Source organism: Rhipicephalus microplus, chromosome X (genome assembly GCF_043290135.1).
Source record: "Rhipicephalus microplus isolate Deutch F79 chromosome X, USDA_Rmic, whole genome shotgun sequence".
Classification (NCBI taxonomy): Eukaryota; Metazoa; Arthropoda; class Arachnida; order Ixodida; family Ixodidae; genus Rhipicephalus; species Rhipicephalus microplus.
This window is the reverse complement of record NC_134710.1, coordinates 298,087,045-298,107,761: the sequence shown is the minus strand read 5'-3', so window position 1 is coordinate 298,107,761 and position 20,717 is coordinate 298,087,045. Positions and strand designations below refer to the sequence as shown.

At 43.9% G+C, this 20,717-nt stretch overlaps 1 protein-coding gene across 1 annotated transcript in view; it reads right to left on the bottom strand.

Moving 5' to 3' along the window:
• Positions 1–18,827, bottom strand: part of Lim3 (Lim3 homeobox protein) — a 303,916-nt gene extending 285,089 nt beyond the window's left edge. Inside the window, exon 1 of the mRNA XM_075879425.1 lies at positions 18,569–18,827. Coding sequence (XP_075735540.1) covers positions 18,569–18,650 — 82 coding nt within the window. The 5' untranslated portion in view covers positions 18,651–18,827. The remainder of the gene's footprint in view (positions 1–18,568) is intronic.
• Between the last annotated feature and the right edge of the window lie 1,890 nt (positions 18,828–20,717).

Below are 20,717 nucleotides of genomic sequence, written 5' to 3'. Positions count from 1 at the left end.
AAAAATTGTTTCTCCCTACTTTGCAACAATATTTAGGCAACATTTTCTCTTCATTTGCTTATAATGTATTTTAGTAATTTATTATGATAACTTATAAAGGCGAAAATATAATATATTGCGGTCGAAAACGTTTGGGTTTTTTAATAAAAAAAGGCTGTACATGCAGCAGATTGCAAGCAAGCTTTGCCAAAGCAAAAAAGAAAGAAAAAAACGAAAATAAAAAAAATTACCATTGTATGAAATAGTTGTGCCTTGAAGGTATATAAAAAATTGTTTCGTATTAATTACTCAGAACAGCAATATTATATAAATCATTTAGCGGAACACTTTCACTTGGTGCCCAAAGTTTGAAGCACCTTTTAGTCAACACGAAATTTTTCTATGAAATATAACGCCTCAGATACTACTTCTCACATTCACACATACCTCCACGAGTACACTTGAACTGAAATGACACACACATATATATATGGACTTTATTGCATCAACTTCCATACTTGCTGCACTCATTATTCTGTGTTGTTATGTAAAATGCAGAACTTCGATAGAGAAACTGCAACCTTGCACTCGTAAGCTAATATGTCGGGAGGCAGTGGGCCTCGAGAGGCGTCTAAGCTGATTTAAGACCGTTGTCTTCATGTGTCAACTGGAGTCGCGTCACCATAGTAAAATTAACAAGTAAAAACCCATGTGTGAACTTACCGACTGTGGGTGCGCTGCCTACATCGACTGTTGTTGTTTTAATTATTCATACGCTTCTATACCCCCACATCGTCTTCGCCGATTAGCCTCTTCTTGCGTAACCATCAGTTAAAACATAACAAGGGTGACTTTAAGCAAGCTTTCATTAAAATGGAAGGCTAAATTGATGATGTTACAGTTAAACACCAAGTGTTGTTTTTCTAAAGTTACACTAGGGCTTTTCTTTTTTTCCACACCCACTTGTTCCCATAAACCTTATTTTTCATAACTTGATTCCCCTCTTGGCAGATACCTCAACAAAGTGAAGTTCTACAAGATATTAGCAAGGCAACTTTCACTGATAGCATCTGCATTCCAGAAATTATGATTTAAAAAAATAAGACTTTGCAAACACTAAATATATATGCTAGATCCGCCTTTCTATTCAGGAGCACTCTCAACGAGTGTTAATTTACAGCAAAGCAGGACGGTGACAGTAGTGTACTAGATTAATCGCATGGGAGTCGCCTACACGAGGCTAGCTAGCATGGGTCACATTCGCATCCATACATTCCAATAATAAACTACAGCCAAAGTTATTAGGGCGCTATTGCGAAGTCTGGGGACGAAGTCATTCGGTTTTTGTTCCCCCTTCAGCCACGAGGTCGAAAGGGCACATCTACTGGTTTCAGGAATGAGGGCGCGCAGCATTGGGAAGATAATCCGGCGCCGCCTTAATCCTGGCTCGATATGTGCCGCCAGTCTATCCGTGAGGAAAGGCCCAGCGCTTATTCAGCCTCCTGTCGAAATTAGCAATGAGTGCAAGCTCCCCTGTCGAACAAGCCGCGCCGACTCCCCATTCGCCGCGCGTACATGGACGGAGGGTGACGATGCGAGTCCATGAGTACCCGCTCACCATTGTCACCATCGCCATTGTTGGAATCCCTCTACCGACAGCGAACGCCCCTCCAGCGCGGACTAACTGCGACCGAATATGATTGACCGGGGCTCACGATTGCTGGAACGCATTTGCTGCTGAGCCGTCTCCCGCGCAGATTAAAAGATTAGCCTCTGGCTTCGGCTTGGCACGCTGTGGTCTTCTGCACTGCTTCGAAGTCCCTCCGCCCCTATTCGATGAGCTCTTGGTCTTGACTCTCACTAGGGGTAGATATTGCATAAAACGCGAGCTTATTCACAATGTGCGCCCGGTATCCGGGTCGCCAATCTTAATGCGAGGCTGCAAAATGTCGCAGAACCACTTCGAGTCTTTGCAACCTCATTGTGAACACATATTTCTGCCTACTCGATCCTAATGATACCCAGCTGTAAGAAACGCTACTTTAACAACCGAGCTGTTAAGCTTTTTGTTATGTCATGCACAGCAGACTGAAAACAGCATTCAAAAACCAGCCCGTGCACTCTTCGTTCTCTTCTCCATCTTCCGCTTCACTACCACAACACGTGCACCAGTTTGTCCAGCTTGGCATGTAATAGGTCTGATAGGCGATAGAACGAGTATAAAGGTAGAGATAAGAAAAGAGTTAGATAGAAAGAAAGATAAAAGAGAACCAGAGAAAAAGAAAGGAACACAGTAAAAAGATAGAAAAACACAGAAAGAAAATACAGTGAGAAAGATATGAAAGGAAATAAACACAAAAAGGGGTACTAAAGAAGATATAGATAAAAAACAGAGAAAATACAAAAATGAAGAAAGGGAAAGAGAAGAAATCAAAAAGAGAGAGAAGAAAAATTGATTGATTGATTGATTGATTCATTGATTGATTGATTGATTGATTGATATGATGATGATTTGATTCGTGGGGTTTAACGTCCCAAAACCACCATAGGATTATGAGAGACGCCGTAGTGGAGGGCTCCGGAAATTTTGACCACCTGGGGTTCTTTAACGTGCACCCAAATCTGAGCACACAGGCCTGCAACGTTTCCGCCTCCATCGGAAATGCAGCCGCCGCAGCCGGTATTCGATCCCGCGACCTGCGGGTCAGCAGCCGAGAACCTTAGCCACAAGACCACCGCGGAGGGGCATGAGAGGAGAAAAAGGAGATGTAGAGAAACAATGAGAAAACAAGTGAAATAGTAGAAAATTAGAATAAACAGATAGAAAGAGAAAACAATAAGATAATAGAGATGAAGAAAGAAATATCGAGATATAAAGAAGCGAGGCAGGTCATCCTTTTCCCCCCGTACTTCAGGCTTAACACCGCTAGTGCGAAGTAGTCCCTGCTTTCTTTTTTTTTCGCAAAAAAATATATATAACCAAGGTTTCATTCATTTTTCATCTCCGGGCCCCAATAAAATGGGCAAAATATTGGTTTAGGCTGATCCAAGAGTTGGTGCCATATCGGGCTGACCCACAGCGGAGATCGAGAAAACTTCAAGTCCTCCGTATTTATTAAAATAAATAGTGAATATTAACAATGATGATGCAATAAATGAAAAAATAAATGTTCTATATGCTTCGCAATACGGCCCTGTGAACATCGTTGGAAGCTTCAATGTGGTACATCTTAAAACTATGGAAGAAATTGTTCCCTCAGTTGCTGCTAAAATTGTTTTTTTTTTTTTTTGAAGTGCGACACAAATTCAAGTCATTACACTACTCAACAATGTCCCTGCAAATATTTACCTTTAGTGAAGAACGTGTCTTAGCTTGAACCCGAACCAGTCTGTGTATATCGTAGTATTCGAAATATTGTCATCGCTGCGATTATCAAGTCATGACAGTAAATACATGTCCTTTCCTAGCCCTAACAAGGTAGAAGTTCAGGAGCTAACAAAAGCCTGAAGAGATGAATACTATTCTTCAACACTGGGTATCGATGGAACCAATGTTCCGACAAGTTGCCTCGTCTTGTTCAAAGCTGCATCTTTGTTGGCGTCCTAAAGAAGACGAGGCCACTTATCTAAACGTTGGCTCCAGTGCCAACCCCGTTCAGGAATATTCATTTTACAGCGAAAGCTCTGCATAAATAGGAGAAACGAAAAACTATCCAGCGGTGGTGTCACGAGTGGTATCCATTGGCTATCCAATGAGTTACGTCATGATCAGCGACGCACCCAAGCACGCGTGCCATTGGCTGCGTTGTGAGTGACGTCGTCCATCTCGTCGCAGCCGTGGTGCCGAGCACGCGCGCACCAGTATCTCCTAAAACCTTCCACATGAGTATGCCACGGACAGCTCTAGAAAATCGCCGACAGTGGGAACGTGAGAGAGGTCGCAATCACCAGGCCGATAGTGCAGTCCTATCACAAAAACAGGCCCTGAAAGCCGAGTGTCGAAAACAACTGTGTATCGATGATCCAGCAGCCTTCCAAGCCGTGCTGAATCGCGAACGGAAGTGCAAGCGCCGGTGGCGGGCGGATCCTGCAAACCACGCCACCAATTAGCTCGCGATGTCAACCGTATGCAACAACGCCGCATTAAACAATGAATGCGTGGTTCTTGAAGATGAGAAAAAATGCACCCAATTTCTTTCTGCCTACACGTGACACGGTTCAGCGCCTACGCTGAACAAGTGGCGTGCGCCGTCAACGTGGAGATTGCGGGAGTGCGTTCGGCTGGGGGAATGCCCGCTAACGGCGGGAGTGTCTCCAGTGGCGCATTGGCTTCGGTAGTGACTGCCTGTGGTTAGAAAACAGCCACTGTAATTAACGCATCGTAAACCGCATTTAACTACCCCTCACGCTCCTTCATAACCGGGTTCGTGCGAGGAACAATGAAATGCGAGCATGTGAAATATACACTGTGGTAAAGCCAAGCCAAACGTGTCTTTAGCCTTATTAAAAAGCACGAACATGTAACCAATAAAATTGAACGACTTCAGTGCCACGTCGGCTTGAACCCACTGCGAGACACCGGGGCCGCACGTTTCAGCTTTTCTTGGTTACCCTTTTTTGTACGGAGTGCTTGGACGGTGATTTTATAGACCTTTTTCTCGTAATACAGCTTTGCTGGTCATCCAACTTCACAGAGTGGAATGGTCCGTATTTTTCCTCCTTTATTGCGGAAGCAGCATTTGACTACATTTAGAAAGATGAGAGCATTAAAATATTCACAAATTTATCACTTCGATAAGTGACAAACCATACAACGACATATTCTTTTGATTTGATAAGTACACGAATTTGCTGCGTGCAGTCGCAACGTAGAGAAAAGAAGCAACAAAAAGAACCAAACAAATCTCCAAACGAACGCTATAGAAGCGTCAAGTACTGTCAAATTGTGTTGTACATAAGTACTGTAGGTATTCAGATACAGGCGGCAATTACACCGCATGATCTCACAGGTCAGAAGTATTTCAGATAGTATAGATCGTTTGTCTACGGCAGCACAATGATATGCGCACGATTCTAAGGCTTCGCCCCACGTTGAGTGCTTCGAACAAAAATTGCTTGGAAACGTGCGCCACTAGTTTCGCACTTATTCTGTCCGTATTGGTAAAAATGCTTCCTTTAAGAGCAAAAGAGAAAAAAGAAAAAGAAAGTAAGTAAAAAATAGAGAAATAAATATTAACGTAAATATATAAAAGAAAACAAAAAGAAAGAAAGAAAGAACAAAGAAAGAAAGAAAGAAAGAAAGAAAGAAAGAAAGAAAGAAAGAAAGAAAGAAAGAAAGAAAGAAAGAAAGAAAGAAAGAAAGAAAGAAAGAAAGAAAGAAAAATCTACTGCAGAAAATACACCAGTTTGAACGAGGTATGTAGCAGTGCATTGTATTCTCGTTATACAGCGAAAAGAAGGAAATAGAGAAATAAATAAATGTATAGATTAAGGAATAAAAGAAAGAAAGAAAGAGAAAAAGAGAAAAAGAAAGAAAGAAAATTAACACAGAAAATACACCACCGTGAACAAAGTACGAAGAACTGCATGGCGTTGTCGTTTTACAGCGAAAGCTGTCATGAGATCAGAGCTCGTGTCACGGGCGGTGCCGTAATTGTCCGCTCCCACCGCCACTGAGGTCCATAACCACTATCGCACGAAATATGAAACAAATAGTACCAAGGTCACAGCTGTGATCTAACCCGGATCCACTGTGTTCCAGTATTCTACCAATGATCCACGCCAGTGCTTGGGACATGTTCACCAATTTCTTATAGGCATGCCTGATGTCGGAAAAGTAATCGCGGTACTATGAGTAATAAAGCGTTTTAGAACCGAAAAAGAACAACCAGGCGTCACAGAGCGCAAATAGCGTAACGAGTGGGTCGTCCAATGCTCCAACCCAATATAAAAGCTTGTTCTTGATCACCAAACTGCGGGGCATACTCACTTCAGGCATAATTCCTCATCGCCGTCAGCCACTGCATGAACGATTGGCACGGAATTCCTTGGAAGTGTTCAGCGGATACCACGCTTTTCAGAAGAATGACAAAGGATAGCATAGCAAATGCCAGCCTACAACCCGCGAAAAATTATTATTAATGCCGTAGTGTTTCACTTCTTGAACTTCATAGTGCAGACCCTGTGTCATCACTCGTTAGTGTGATATTCCACTAAGCTATAGTGCTTCGGCTATTTACCCGAAACTTTTGCAAATGTAATACACTCACGGTCAATCTACTAGCACCATCGCTTGTTTTATGTTAACGATGCAATGAAATTTCGGTTACTGGCTAATAACGACATTTCTCAAAAAAAAAGAGCAGAAAATAGTGAAAACAACAATAATTTCACTCTCCCCTGTATTAAACATTTTTCTCGATGCTGAGATTTAGCGCTATCCACAGCCATCATGTACATGTAGCCTTCTATTGTTGGTTGCGTTTGGCACACATGATTGTAGTAGTGATAATTTTATGTAAATTCCTCTGTCATGCAACAATCTCGTTTAGATTTTTTCTGTGTATTGCTGAAAAGGCAAACAACGTAAAGAATTGTAGCGGAAGAAACTGACTCCTCGGTGCGTCGATGCAAATTTTAGTGTGACGGCCCTAGCATTGGCTTCACCGCACACATACTCGTCTAAGGTGGTGCACGCTTTACAAAGACGCATCCGTCAGCCTTTTCAAACTTGCGCGTCACTGCTTTTAAAATCTTCCATCGAAAAAATACTGTTTTATCCAGCTAAAGTGGCTGCTTAGGCATGTTGGTACGACATATTGGAAGGAAATATCGCAAAAAACGAGAAACCAGACAAAGAAGGACAGATACAGTGCGCTAGCTTGCAACAAAAATTTTATTCTTCAATCCAAGCACCTATGCAGTGCAACGGAAAACAAAAACAAAAACAAAAGTGATCGTCGAATATGAATATAAAATAAACATCAGAAAGTAATTCTCAAAGCGCGTGCAATCAACCAGCAAAAAAGTCTACTTCTTTTTCTGAGAGGGCAACCCAAGGCCTACTCACGCATTCAATTCGACTATTTATTTTGTTTCTTTTATTTCGTTCCACTGCATAGGTATATATGCGTGGTTTGAAGAATAAAATTTTTGTTGTATGTCAGTGCTCTTTATGTGTCCTTCTCTGTCTGTTTTCCCGTTTTTCGCGCTGTTTCCCTCTAAAAAGCAGTTTGATCCGTCATGACAGCCTAGCGGCTACATTGCTGCGCTGATAAACACAAGGCTTGGGTTTGAGTGCCCGAGTTTGATTTATTTGATATGTGGGGTTTAACGTCCTAAAACTACCCTATCATTAGTGTTAGACGCTGTAGTGGAGGGCTCCGGAAATTTAGACCACCTGGGGTTCTTTAACGTGTACCCAAATCTGAGCACACGGGCCTACAGCATTTTCGCCTCCATCGAAAATGCATTAGCCGCAGCCTGGATTTCATCCCACGACCTGCGGGTCAGCAGCCGAGTACCTTAGCCACTGGATTACCATGGTGGAGCAGGACGTCCTAGTTGGAGGAGCATTGTAGTACCCCACTTAATGAAAAGTATTCCGGTATACACTCTGTGGTAGGCCCGATAATGATATCTTGGTTTTGGCACGTAAGCCGCTGGAACAATTAATATAACAAATTCACAGAAACATTCATACTGCAATATCATCATCATCATCATCATGAGCTTGACTACGTCCACTGCAGGACAAAGTCCTCTCCCATGTTCCACCAGTTAATTCAGTCCTGTGCTTGCTGCTGCCAATTTGTACCCGCAAACTTCTTAATCTCATCCGCCACCTAACCTTCCGTCTCCCCCTAACCTGCTTGCCTTCTTTGGAAATCCAGTTAGTTACCCTTAATGACCAGCGATTATCCTGTCTACGTGCTACATGCCCAGCCCATGTCCGAGCAAGTAGCAATATAAAACAATACTGCAATATAAAAAAATAAATAAAAACTGAAGTACAGTATTTGTTACTATTACTAAGAAAAAGGCAGAAGTGCATTCATAGACGTGCGCTTACTGCTCGCTGCCTTCTCATTTTTTGTGCCATCTATAAGAAAGCATTGAAACTTCTTAACTTACTTATGTACTGTTATTTCATTTATGTACGTAGTTGACTGTTCGAAGGGGCACTTTGTATCACTATTGCGTGGGTAACTGCGTTTATCTCAAAAGTGCTGCTAGCCAAAGGATAAATTTTCACTTACTAAACATCACTTTAATACTGCTTTTACGATGACAATCAGCGGGCAAAAGTGAAGTATTAAAAATGTAATGTTAATTATTTCGTGTCTACCTGATTACTGTGCTTTGCAATAATGCCAGTTTCAGTCTCTTCCGAAAATTTGAATGGGGCAGCGTTTTCCTATTCAAATATTGTGTTTTATTGTGTTCAACTAAAGAGCTGGAAGAGAGAATGGTGGTACATAACTGCATACAACCACAGGTTTTTCAACAATTATTTTACGTGTAATCAAAGTAATTCATTAAGAAAGAGGGAACTTGTATCTCCGCATTGTGATTGCATTAGCATTGTTGCAGAAACATAAAATGCTGCACAATGTCACTGGAATAACTGTGTGCCAGCACAAGAAAAAAAAAGGCAAGAGGGAAGAATTCCACGGCCACGGACGACTGTATTTATACTCGTTATTTATTTATTTAATTTATCCTCAGGGCCAAATGGCATTACACAAGAGGTGGGTTATTAAAAAAATGTAACTGACCAAAAACCAGCGAACACGGTTTGATCGTACAGATAAACTTCTTATAAATACAATGTTAGCTAATGCTTTTATGTAGTAAGACATGTTAGCTACATGCTGATGCCATGGTAGCTGTATTCACAGAAGAGAAGATATTGGTTTTGTAATTCGGTAGTTCTGCAACGAGATCAGTACACAGTAGCAGTGAGTACATAGTAGCAACGAGATCAGACACAGTAGCAGCATACATGAGCATTTCATTCTGATATTCACGTCTACTTCATATTCTAGTGTGAACTTCTGCGTTTGTTGTAGAGTATGCATATTATGAAACCTTTTCACGATAATGTACGAAATTCAGAACAGAAACTGCATTACAAGGTGCGTCTACAATTTTTTTTTCACTAGCCGAACCTGTGAATGTGTACTTCCCAGTAGTAGTGCACTGAATGAAATATTTCATAATTAGGGTGCGGCTGTTGGCTTTCGTACACAAAAACTCGCATGGCGTTTATGTTTCTGTGTTCCAAAAACTTGTAAGTCGCTTTAGTTTCGCTTTCAGTAGTACAACGTGGTAGTACGATCGCACCCCATACGCATCGTGTTGTCAGTCACTAGCCTCGCTTTGCTTGTTGGTGGACAACTCAACAGCGCCGTAAAGAGAGGAACGTCTGTGCTTCTAATATTAGCTGTTTAGTGCTTTCAAAGAATGTCTACTACAAGTCCAGTTGTGAAGGGCCCACTACACGTCCGCTGGGTGCCGCGCGTACCTGCGCAGCTGGGCACTTGGTTGATGCAGTTGATGAAAATGAGCACAATGATAATCAGCTATGCTTGAGCACTTTGGAATGCTCAGACCTTTAAAACACACACTGATTGCGTAATTCGCGTATTTTGGTGCCTAATTTGATTCTACGCTTCTGTCATGCCATGATATATACGTTAAAATCTCTCTACATGTGTCGCTTGTATTCAGTCTACAATCATACACTGGGTTTTCTTCATTTTTTTTCATGCAGTTTAAAGCAAGGGTGCGACTTTGTGGCAAAACACCTGTTTGTCACGCGCTAGGTCCGAATTTTGATGCTCAGTTGAAACGAAGATGTTTAATATTCAATTATTTGCGTGTTTCTCAATTTTTCGCCCACGGAAGAACTTGATTTCTCGCTCGCATCAAACGGCAACGACGCGGACATCGAAACATCAAAATCGCTGCAAAACGAGCTCTTTAACGCTATCACACTAATAAACCCTTGTAAGTATCTTGTTTGCAAAATGGATGATAATAAACTGCAAGACACAAGTGATTTGACTAATAGCGAATAACCGAAGCATACTTTTGACCCCTATGTACATCAATAGCTTGCAAAGAGTTTAAACATGGTAATGCAAGTTGATTTTATCCACAAGCACTGAAAAAATATTTTTGAATTGCACCATGACTCAAGTGGCTTGTGCATTCGATTGGAACACAAACCTCTCGCGCTTGCAATAACCTCAAACTTCCTGACGATCTCCAAGTCGGTGTATTTCCGGAGCCCCACCACTAGGGCGTCTCTCATAATCGTATGGTGGTTTTTTGGACGTTAAACCCCACATATAAATAAATAAATAAATAAATAAATAAATCCAATTTGGTGTGCGTGTTGGCTTTCAGAGCTTTGGGCACTAACTTGTACAACGGCGCGCAAGCCCATGCTTTAAGTAACACAAGTGCTACGAAAGAACAAACGCCTGCATTTTTTCTACAAAGTAAAGACAAAGTGCCTTCTGAACTCATTCGACAAAGAATTCAACCTAAAAGAAACACGGGATTCAGTGCAGTAGCTACCGCAAGAAAGAAGCCGGTGGTTGAGAGCCGCACCTCAGATAGGAAACAAATAAAATGAGTAACAACTCCGAAAGTTGAGAGATAACAAAGAGGAAATATTGTAAAGTACGAAAAACGAAAATGGACGCGAAACAAGGGACGACCAAGACAGCTCTCACCCGTTCACCTTCATGAATTATTCATGGCGCACGCGCAGAGCGCTCCACCCGCGCGCTGCAGCGCACATCTCTAAGCAAATAGCGCGGCGGCAGCGTGCGCACCACCCACATCCTCGCAAAACTTCAAAGTGCTCGCCAGATCGCCAGAACGCGTGAACCCCCACCGGGGCGCGAATACGATAAAAAACAATGAGAGGTGAGGCCGAGAGAGCAGTGAAGGGGCGCACACGGGGCAAAACGGAACGAAAGGCAACCCGGTTGTAGCCCCGCTATCCATCGAGCATTCGTCTTGGCAAAGACCTCCGCCCTTTCCTATTCCTCTTAGTTCGTCTCGCCTCTTCATCTTTTTTTTTCGCATGCTCACGAGCTTTCGTAGCGTCTTCGACGCGTCTCGCAGCACTCGTTTCCTTCTCGCGTTATGCAGGGGCATCCAACCCCGAATGCCATTCAGTTCGCCGCATTTGTTTATTCCTCTTTCTTTTATATACCGCCACGCAGTGAAGGGAAGAGAGGGGCACCTACTTTTCGGTGCCGACAACGTCTCGGCGCGGCCGCCAAACGGCGTGCCCAAGAGAGCGAGGTTACAGCGTCAGCGAGGCGGAGAAGCGGCCATTGGGAAGGCGCTTCGATGAAAAGGCCAAACACCGCCATCTCGGCGCTTGCCATTGCTGCCAAGTGGGCCACGCTCAGCACGTATGCTATATACATACGCACGCTTTGCCCTGAATAATACAGTCGAATCGTCCGCGTGCGCGCATTGTCTGCCTGTCGAGAGGGCAGCGCTCTCTCGCTACACTTTACGTCGTGTTTCTCTTTTCTTGTTGTTTTCGTACGCGCTTTTCCGCCGCCCCCCCCCCCTCCTACTCTACTCCTTCAAGGGCCTCGAAGTTGAGGAACAAGTTGGTATAGACAAAAGATGCGTGGAATTCTGTCCAAGGCGAGTGATGCCTCTTGAAATCGACTTCGTCGTTCACTGAAGGAGAACAGAGGATGCTTTCTTCATTAATTTAAAGTAGCAAAAACAATTTTATGTGTTTTCCAGGGTAAGAGTTAGCGTCGAGAAGAGGCTACCCACATAGCAGTCTTCCGGACGTGCGTCGAATATTTTGCTGTCTGAAACTCAAGTGGCTGAACCGGGCGGCATAACAATGAATTCCAAATTGTGAGCACGGCCTCTCCTCTCTTGGTGCCCTGGGAACTGTAGAGGGCGAAACAAAAACTTGCGCATATAGACCGGGCGAAGCACTACCTGTCCTGGCAGCTCTTTATCGGTGCATGCAACATGCTCAAGCATGAAACAACTTGCCATTTCGGCATATAACCTTTCATCGCGATTTGCGAGCAGATTTGGCAGAGCTTAAGTTATTCTGACAACGGGCAGAAGTGGGGCATAATGGTACCGAGTGTACATTTTACCTAAAAAGTACGCGAAATACGAGCTTGTGGCTGTAGGCATCGCCTTCATATAAATGTGTGGCACGTTTCCATCCATAACGAAACTCGAGTCAGACTGGCCCCATCCGCAGTATCATTGACATGGGCGCTGTTCATGGTGAAATTCGTCAGGGAGAAACGTGCCATACACCTTTCTATCTTCCTTTGAACACGAGAAAGTTTATCCGCTACAGTTTACAAAGCTAGGGGAGCCAAATCCTGCACTGCCTCACTGTACGCAGGCCGTCCCGAAAGGACGATAAAGTGCTCAGTAAAGAAATTTTTACGTGCAGATGTTTTCTGGTATTTTGAGCGTATATATGAGAAAACAGACGTTTACACAATCTATCTATCTATCTATCTATCTATCTATCCTTCTATCTAATATATATATATATATATATATATATATATATATATATTATCAGCCTTAGTACGCCCACTGCAGCACAAAAGTCTTTCTAATGTTCCCGGTCTGGTGCATGCTGCTGCCACTTTATATCTGCAAACTTCCTAATCTCATCTACCCAAATAACTCTCTCTCCTCCTCACCCACTTGCCTTCTCTGGGAATCCAGTTAGTTACCCCTAGTAACCTGCGGTTATCCTACCTTCGCACCACGTGCACGGCCAATGTCTATTTCTTCTTGATTTCAACTATGATATCCTTCACCCCATTTTGTTCCCTGACCCACTCTGCTCTCTACTTGTGTCTTAATGTTACACCTATCATTTTACTTTACATGGCTCGCTGCATCGCCCTCAATTTGAGCTGAACCTTCTTTGTAAGCCTCCAGGTTTCTACTCCGTACGTTTATAAGTACCGGCAAGATACAGGTGTTATATAACTCCCTCTTCTGAGATAATGGCGATCGACCAGCCATGATTGGAGAGTGCTTGCTTAATGAGCTACACTCTATTTTTACTCTTCTAGCTACTTGAATCTCGTGGTTTGGCACCGCGGTTACTATCTGTCCTCAGAAGACGTACTCCTTTACAACTTCAAGTGCACTGCTAGCTATTTTGAAGTGCTGTTCTCTTCCAAGGTTGTTGTGTATTACGCTCATTTTCTGCAGATTAGTTTGCAGACTTGCATTTCTGCTCTTTTTGTCTAATTCAGTCATCATAAATTGCTATTCCTCCCGTGAGTAACTCAGAAATGCCATTTCATCGATAAAGCGCAAGTTACTAAGGTACTATTCATTAACTCTTATTACAAACTCTTCCCATTCGAGGCCTCTGATAACCTCCTGTAGCACGCGCTGTTATTTTTTTTCACGTTGTGAAGAAAACCCGTGAAATGTAAAAATAAAAGCCACGTGACGGACCGTGAGTGCACTGCTATAGTGCACTGCTTCTTTACAACACGGGAAAAATAACAGCCCTAGACGTATCGCACAGAAAACAATTTTGTCGGTGGCTTCTCAAAGTGCTCTACATCTCAGTGTTCATATTTTGGGTTTCCAGCCCATAACTAAAAAATAGATAATTAAGAATTACTAATTATTTAGTATGGGGAGAACTAAAAGACAGCCTGAGTACCTGCAGGCTAGTGCGAGTAGTATGCGTTTGGTTCAATCTGCCACTGAAGTGTCTTTCATTTTCAAATTATTGGCCCAATTTTAATGGGACACCCTTATATGTTTCGTCGGTGCCCTGATACTGCAGTGCCTGCATGACTGCTGATATCTCTACTGAATCAAATGCCTTTTCTTTATCTATTATAAATGGCTGAATGTATGTTGAGTATTTCTTTGTCATTTTAATGATATTATGAATGTGATCACTTGTTGAGTAGCCTGATTAAATTCCTGTTCCTTTCTTTTGGTTGATTGAATTTTAATGTTGTTTTTATTCTGTTAAGAATTACCTTTGTAAATAGCTTGTAAACGATGGTGAAAAAGCTGATCTGCCTGTAATTCTTCAAATTCTTGCCATCCCTTTTCTTATGTATTAAGATGATGTTAACATTCTTCCAAGATTCTGGTACTGCTCCCGTCAGGCGGCACCTCGTAAACAGGTGGCTAGTTTTTCTAACACAATCTACTCTACTCTCCATTTTTCGGCAGATCTGATGTTACCTGATCCTCACCAGCAGCCTTGCCTCTTTGCATGCTCTCCAAGGCTTTTCTAACTTCTTCTATCATTACTGTTGGGGTGTCATCTGGGTTACTGCTAGTTCTTATATTAAGGTCGTGGTTGTCCCGACTACTGTAGAGATATCTGTAAACCTCCTCCGCTACTTTAACTGTCCTAGCCATATTGGTAGTTACTTTGCTCTCCTTGTCCCTTAGTGCATGTATATGGTTTTCGCCTATCCCAAGTTTCCTCTTCACCGCATTGACGCTTCCTCCTTCTTACATCGCATACCTTACGTTTATTAATCAACTTTGAAAGCTCTGCCAGTTCTATTTTGTGTGTTTTTCCGCCACCTTGCGGCTTTGCGCAAAACTTATGTGCCATAGGGTGGGATAGATACACCTTGCATAACAAGGGGTGAGGAAGATTGGTGAGGGTGAGGATTGAGAGAATGATGGTATGATGCCGCCATTTCCGCTATTTGCTCATTGTTTGCACTGCTAGTGCTTGTCCCACCACTTATGACATTAAACCATGAGCTGCAAAAGCCTTAATGCGGCACATTGCACTCAAGCATCACAGAAGAAATTCATAGCTCAATTTTAGTAAATTTGACTAGTGTAACCTGTAGAACTATTTTTGTGCAGTTCTTTTTTTTTCTTCATTCATCAGTAGTATACGGAAGGAGGTCCCGGAATTACGAAACTGCCAGGGGGGCCATTTGTGACATTTCACTATCAAAGACGCTATTTTCGTGGAATGAATTGTCTTCAATATTGGCCATGGAAAGAGCAAATATTAAGCTTCTGCAGTTCTGATATCTATTAGGTTGCATTGTTATTACTGTCTTACGCGTACAAATCTTTTTTTTTAATGGGAGGAAGTGGGAAGAAAGACGTGTTAGAAGCACCCCGTGGTAAATAGCGGTTGGTCGCATTAGCTGAACTACCCGAAGATCTATACCTTCTTTGAAAAATAAATTCTGGTATGATGTTAGCATATGAGTAGGCTTCACTGGTTAACTAACTTTCCATTACCAACTGTACTCTGGGTTCACTTCCGACCCAGAGAGTGAAAGCTAAAAAATAAAGGCACAAAGGTTAACGTCCGGCCCCAAGTTCTAATCGCTGAGCAGCAACCGCCGCCTAATAAAGCCATATACATTGTGCGGGAATTCTGAATTTGACATTAGGTTCGGTAAACTAACTCTTCAAATCGCGTAGCTGAATACAATAATAATAATAATAATATAATAATAATAATAATAATAATAATAATAATAATAATAATAATAATAATAATAATAATATGTGCAGTTCAACGTCCCAAAACCACTATTTGATTGTGATTGACGCCGTGGCGGAATGCTCCGGAAATTTCGCCCAGCTGGTGTCCTTTGCGTGCACTAACATCGCGCAGTAGGTGTGTCTCTACCATTTCGCCTCCATTGAACCCGCGCCCTTTGGGTCAGCAGCCGTGCACCCAAGTGGACTGCTTTAGCTGAATGTGTTTATATTAAACTGCTCAGGCAAAAATTAGACAACGCACAAGGGCCGTAGGTAACAGAAGCAAGACTTCGTATATAAGCCAAAGCAAACCGTCCCCAGCACAGATTAAATTACAGCATTTGCTATATATATATAGAAATGTGGAGGTAAAAGCCAAGTACAAGCAAACATGTCAGAGCAACACAGCACGTCCCAGTGTTGTAGTGCCCCGGTACTCCATTTATTATTCTGTTAATTTTCTCCATTTGACAGTGATCAAGCAATAAGAGTCCCAAACACTCTAGCGTTAACGTGACTTTGGCTTGAAATCCACTACAAGTGTTCCGCAGTCGCTTCGAAACGCATCAAACAATCAAGTTAAGAACGGTAAACGCACCAAACAGCGGAGATAGAAAAAAAAACACCCCTGCACAACCTCGCGTCAGCGCCCATAGTTCCCATCTAAACCTCAAGTAGTCTGCAACTCGCACCATAATAACTCGCGTGTGGCGAAATTGCTTTTGAAATAAAAAAACGTTCCGGCGTAAGTACGAAAGCACACTTTCTGCAAAAAGTCGTCAGACAAATAGAATGTCGCTGATCCACAGGTAAAGGAACATACGCTTTATCAGTATTATCGTATGTTGCTATCGCATAAAAAGCGGAGGCGCCCATACTCGGACAGAGCACAATGAAAATACACAACACAAACGCCACACGTGTGTATACAGCGACTCTCTTCATTTAATATGCACAGACACAACCTTCGCATTTTGATGTGGTCTTCATGGTGTATATCGGGCAGAACTATTACGCTCTGTTTGCGAAGAACTATATGTTTGCGAAGACCACTTTACTGGGAAAATTAGTCATTCCAAAATGAAACAAACTTTTCAACATTTATCATAGATTGATGTAGCTTTTGTGCGGAATGGTGGCTTTCGGTTCTGTTTGTGCGCCACTTCATGGAACTTGTGATTTTACGTTTCCGAAAGCCCGCGTCATTGTGAATCGAGTCATGACCTGTGGTTTACGAAAGTATATCTAGCTCAACTTTGTGCGCCTAAAGCAAGTGCTAGACGTCCTTGATGTCTTTAACATGCTAGTGTATGTATTTGTTCGCTGAAGATGAAACGGGGACATTGCCTTTCCTTCTTTCACTTGAGTTTGTCATCGTTTAATCACCGCTGTATAGCATGTTGGATAATATTGCCAAAACGTAGAGCTGTCTTCTCGTCTGATGCACCGCACTGCGAGAATGGAAGAAAAAACACAAAAGTTCGCGTCACGCGCATTGGAGGCCGCGGTGTCCCATGGGATCCCCGCTGACCTCCTCTAAGCAGCGTAACCGACCTCTCGGTCGATCCCCTCTTTTGGGAGTAATAAAGTTTTGATCATCATCATCATCATCATCATCATCATCACGCAAGTTCGCAATGCGCGGAGCCATAAATATTGTCATCCACTTTTTAAACTTTGGCTAGTTTAAGACATACTAATTAAATTGGGCTTTCGTGAGAGTTGGCTGGGATTGATATTACCGTAGATCACGAAAAATAGTAGTGTATCAAGGGATATTCTAATAATCAGTTCTACATAGTTCTTAAAACAGCCAGTGATACTTTTTGTCTCAACTTGATGTCTCCGTCTGCTTTAAGTTATGTCGTTCGACTTATTAGGTGGTGTTATCTCAACAACAGCACCTGCGAAATTTCCTACATTTAACTTGGAACTTTCTTATACGACAGGGTGTGATGAAATTACCTTCCATTAGAAAACAAAAAGGAGGGGTGACATTTAGCCCAGCCTCGCAGCCAAATGTTCATCAAGACCATTCCGGACTGCCCCTTGTTCAACGTCAGACGTCACGCTTCTTCGTAGTCTTCATCCTGCCGCTGCTTCCCGCGTTAATAAGATGGCGTTGACAGCACTGTGGTCACGGTGAAAGTCAGCGCAGCTTATAGGTGCAGCAATCAGCCACAGAATGCAGAAACACTTACCTCTTTCGCGATGTTCCCTCGATAAAAGCCACTGAAGACAAACCGGCTTTCATGATGATACGCGTTTAGGAGCGCCCTGCTCAGTGCCCCGGCAGCCACAATTGCCGACCCCGTGGCAAATCGCTGTTCTTTTCTTCAAAAGCTTTCTCTTTCCCTGTCCATCCTTTTTTCCCCTTTCGGCAAGAACCCGGATCTGCAGCTTCGCCTTACAGAAGCCTTTCGTCTAGCGTCCAGATTTTGTCATAACTAAATTTACATCCGCTAAATTTTGCTCCGTTCTCCCGCAATTACTTCTCCGCGAAAGCGACTGGCCATGACAGTAGGAGCCTCGTTTCGCTAATTTAATAAGTCAAACGAAGAACGATAATCCTTTCTCCCGTTGAGCGCCGCTTTTCTGGCAAGGGTGTCCTAACTACTCCCTCCATTCTCGCCTCCTCCTCGTATGCCCTCACCTTTCCTCTTTCGCGCACCCTTCGCCACTATATGACTTCGCAGTCCGGCTTCTCCCGCAGCGTTTGCCAGTTTTGACAACATTGCGTTGACCGCATGGGCATCATCCTCTACGTCGCAGTCAAAGTGGGACATTCGGGCATTCTAAATGATACTGTCAGACGAACAATTGCTTGACTCGTGATGGGGAGTCAAAGCTAGAGCTAGATTTCGGTGAAGAAGTGGCAGTGCCCCATAATTGTCTCGTGGTTTGCGTTTTCGAAGCCAACGGGAGCCAATTAGGGACCTCGTGCCAGGCAAAGTAGCAGCAGGTTATGCACGTGTTACCGTTGGCCACGAAGGCGCGAGGCAAAGGGTCAAGACGGGACGGAACGAGAAGAGCAAGATGTGCTGACCTTCGAGTGCCTTGTTCCGCGAGAGCAGGGCCAGAAGCATGTCCCTGTTGTGGTCGGTGGTCACCATGCTCGTGGCGCTCATGCTGGCTGGGGGGCAGCCGCTGAGTTCGGACGTGTCGCCGGCGGCCGTAGGGAGCGCGCGAGAGCGCGCCCGCTTTTTTTAATTTGGCTAAGTGCGCCGACCGGCCTCTCCGCGCCAATAAAAAGCCCGCCAAATGGCCGCAAAGAGTCGACACGGAGGGGAATCCGCCCGTCTGCTGCTGCCAGGCGACGCAGACAGCTCGCGGCGCTGCTGCTGGCGAGCGCGCGGACCGGCACGGTCGCAGCGGCAGCGCTCTGCACTCGCCCTCCGCCTGCCCTTTCCCTACGCTCTCCTTATTCGGGAAGGCAGCCTTGCCTTCCTCCCTGCGACTCGAATTCCCGGCATTCCCCTGCCGTCCACGGTTCGAAAAAGAGGCAACGAAACGACTTCCTCGCCGCGGTTATGGAAAGGGGAGAGAATAGGACCTGCTCAATCGGCTGAAGGGAGGGTGCGAAAAAAGACGCAAAGCGAGGGCGGAGCCTGGCGGCGACGGAGTGAGCGCTCGGGGAGCCCGGGCCGACCAATAGGCGGCCGGAGCCCAGCGAGGAGTGGCGGCTCGGGTTCTAACTCTCTTGGCTCGGTGAGAAAGGAGGGAGGCGAAGGAGGGAGATCAGCGTTTACCCCGGCGCTCCTCGGGTGGAGGAAAGGACGACGCGCCGGGAATCGACGATGCAGCTCGGCCGTGCGTCGGCGGCGTACGTCTGTTGTCGGAGCTCCTTCCTGGTCTCTCACTCGCCGGATCTTTTGATTCGGGCTCAACCTCCGACAGTAATTCCCCGTGCGTTTTCGTTCGCTGGCCCGTTTTTTGCCTGGCCCGGCGGTGCTTTCATCTGGGGTTCATTTTATTGTCTCCCGCTATTTCGCTTCAAGGGTTCGCCAAGTCGCTCGCTTGGTCGGGCCGGCAGCTCTTTCTACGTGTGATTACAGGCCGAGATTGGTGCTTCCGCTTCGAGCGACGCAAAAGAAGCGGAACCCGCCCTCCCACGCGCGCTCTTCGATTCTTGCCTTTCTTTTCCCCCTTTTGGTGCTCTGAATACGCGACTCTGAGCCAGACAGGGATCAGCGATATCAAACTTATAGCGGCCTTTCCAGGTGAGACGAGTAAACACTCGACCGCCGGGCGCTCTCTTTCCGATGTAAGAAGGTGAATCGAAGTCAGGTCAAGTTAGCGTATGCAACCTCTTCTCAGAAACAACTTTATGAATGAGTTAGAAGACAAACATTTGAAAACAAAGGTTCATGAGAACTAACTTCATAAGGATATATGTGCTTCGTGGCTTTCGCATTTGACGAGGGCTTCAAGAGACGTTTTCGCAGTTTCACTGTCTTATATTTGAGGGGGCCTCCTTGTTCGTCGGCTTCCTTTCAGCCACGGTAACCCCAAATGATGCACAACATACTTCATTATTATTATTCTTTCAATCAGGATAGACGGGATAAAAATGTCGCACATGGTACTTAATGCAAATATAATGTTTGACTAGCCATAAGCAATGATACATCTGTGTGTTAATGTTACCGTTGGTATTTAAAGAAATTTTTTACCAGGCATGACGATGATGGTAATTGTTGTTCTACCCCACATTTTAGGACCCAAAATTATTGCTTTAAAGTGCATATACTTCTAGCGCTTTTTTATTTTTGCTTAGGATGCAATGCGTAGTTCGTAAACATTCAATCTGCAGGTAAATTTATATATATAATGAGTGGTTCACAGATGCTGAATCTTTTTCTACTGAGTTTGCACCATGTTTCCTGCAACAAGTTTAAAATTTGTGGCCTTATGAACACGTTGTCACAGTACATGGCTAACAGAGTTATAAAACCTGTGGGAAAGCATCTGCCTTAGTAAGGGCTGTGCAACTAAAAAGACAAAAAAACGAACGAGTAGTACTAGAGCAGGGCCGTGATTTTGGTTGTGCAGGTGAGTGCGAATTCATTCCGAACACAGTGCTGAGATAAGACTGGTTTCAATGTAGCTGACTAAATGTGCCTCATTATTGTACGTATTCACAATTTTAATTCATAACTCCGCTTTCCATTTAGGGGAAGCATACCGGTGCTGTG